Raw genomic sequence first — 2099 nt, 5'->3', positions numbered from 1 at the left:
TTAATCAAACAAAGCTTTATTTGAAATTAGATCGTGTTTGAACTTGTTTTGTTCTTTGAGCCTGAAGTCGTACATCATGTTGCTTCTCTGTTTCTTCCTCTCTGTAAGTTAATTGTCTTAATTTTTGTGCTTGAGTCTGGTTTGACGTTGTTCAGAAGTTTCTTGTTGTCTGTATCCAGCTTGCCTTGATGATTCTGACTGAACTCTGGCTTTGTGCTGTTCAACAGTTTCTTGCTGTCTTTGAGTAGCCTGCCTTTCAGCTTGAGCTCGAAGTCTAACTTTACGTTGTTCCAAAGTCTCTTCCTGTATTTGAGCAGCCTGTCTTGCAGCTCGTGCTTGAAGTCATTGATTACGTTCTTCTTCTGTTTCAGCTGCTCTTTGTGCTTGCATTCTTTTAGCGGCAGAAGACTTTCCATAGAAAGGGAATTTCTTGGGTGGCATAATCACTGTATCACTAAACAATAATTTGCAATTCACAAAGTTACTAAATCACTTATGAAACCACCTAGCACTATTTAAAGAAAACTGTTTTTGGAAATACTGAATTGACAGCAAGGTGATCTGAGCGTCTCCCGCCATAACGCTTTCTATTTGTAAAACGTGCTTATGTTTGTATGTTTATTGCAAAACATTTATTACAAAAAAATGGCGCAATAATCATTAATTGACAATTTCGCTATTAAATGCTACACCAAATACAAAATAACTAGCACCATTAAATTTCTTGTAAAAAAACTGGTTATTATGAAGTTATTTTAAAATTAATAAATTCAACCGTTTGGTTTCCTATAGCGAACAAAATAAATAAACTCCCTCTTTTATATACATATATATATATATTAGATTTAGATACTCTTACACGCTTTTGTTGAAACTAAAATATGTAGAAGTTTATCAGTTTTTACATTACTAGAAAAGGCGACCTCCTTAATGTAAATCTATACCAATAACAACAAACGAAGTGTCGTTTAACTAATATGTTCTCCATTACAGGTTCCGGTCTTATTATTTTCTTTGCTTTGGTTCTGGTTACAGTCCATAGGTATAATTCTATGAAATCGATCTAGTTTTGCAAATCCAAGAATATACTGGGCCAAAACTTTTCTGTTCACCAAAATATATAAATCTTATACTTAATATGTACTGTACATTTGTTTATTCTGCATTTTAATGAAGTACAAAATTGGTTTTATTTTACGATAGGTATAAAAATATATATATGTTTTAATAGGACAGAGAAACTTTAATAAGCAACTACATTATATCTGGACTAAAAACTGTAATTAAACCATATGCTAGAGCCTAGTAAAAGCCCTCAATTTCAATTAATTAAACTCAATTAATGAATGACACCTTCAATTTCAAAATTAAATTAAATAATCAGCGAATACAAATCACGAAGTTAAACAGGTAAATAATTGAATATTTCTCTCTGTGTCCAACTTCTTACTTGCAAATAAAACATATGTTATTAATGAATGATATATTTGTATTTTCAGCTGGTTTATTTCATTATTTGTATGTGTTGTAATAACGTTGAATGTTATCATCGCATTTTAGAAACCACGAATTGATAACTCAAACGTTAAGGTTAAAGGTCAACAGTATCATTCTTCACTGCTGTTTCGCCTCGAACAGGAATGTTCGACTTTTGTTTGATTATAAATGAATAATTAAAGGACAATGTTTTCTTTTTTCAATCCTAGTAAAAAAGAAGCCCTGGCAGAATGACCATAATTTGTTTAGTATACTGTGAGTTAAAGTAATGTCTGACTCTTGTTTTTATTTCTTCAAGTCTCTCGCAACTCTCGGGTGATGAAGCTACTCACGTCTGCTTTGCTCGTCACGTGGCAGCTACGGGTCAAGTAAGATCAATCATTTTTGAAAAATGTGTTGTCTTCATGAGTTAACTGTAGAACCAGGTAGTGTTATTTAATCATGAAATATTCATTAAATTCATCTACAGACCAGTAGTGAGCTTGCATAGATCTGGAAGAAATGTTAGCGTTGTAAATATATATATATATATTAGGTCGTCAAGAAATTAATGTCGCGTTTTGGAACACTTTCATTAACCACTCCCCAAAAAACGTACCTCA

General features: G+C 32.3%; 1 protein-coding gene across 3 annotated transcripts in view; it reads left to right on the top strand.

Annotated features, from left to right (window-relative positions):
* Positions 1–2099, top strand: part of LOC106463597 (cGMP-specific 3',5'-cyclic phosphodiesterase-like) — a 53695-nt gene that overhangs the window by 15207 nt on the left and 36389 nt on the right. For all 3 annotated transcript variants that reach the window (XM_022391130.1, XM_022391133.1, XM_022391131.1), the window contains exon 5: positions 1796–1865. In XM_022391130.1, the coding sequence (XP_022246838.1) occupies positions 1796–1865 (70 nt within the window). The remainder of the gene's footprint in view (positions 1–1795; positions 1866–2099) is intronic.

This window comes from Limulus polyphemus, unplaced genomic scaffold (genome assembly GCF_000517525.1).
Source record: "Limulus polyphemus unplaced genomic scaffold, Limulus_polyphemus-2.1.2 Scaffold1443, whole genome shotgun sequence".
Classification (NCBI taxonomy): domain Eukaryota; kingdom Metazoa; phylum Arthropoda; class Merostomata; order Xiphosura; family Limulidae; genus Limulus; species Limulus polyphemus.
Note: the sequence above shows the minus strand (reverse complement) of the source record. Positions and strands in the feature narration are given on the sequence as shown.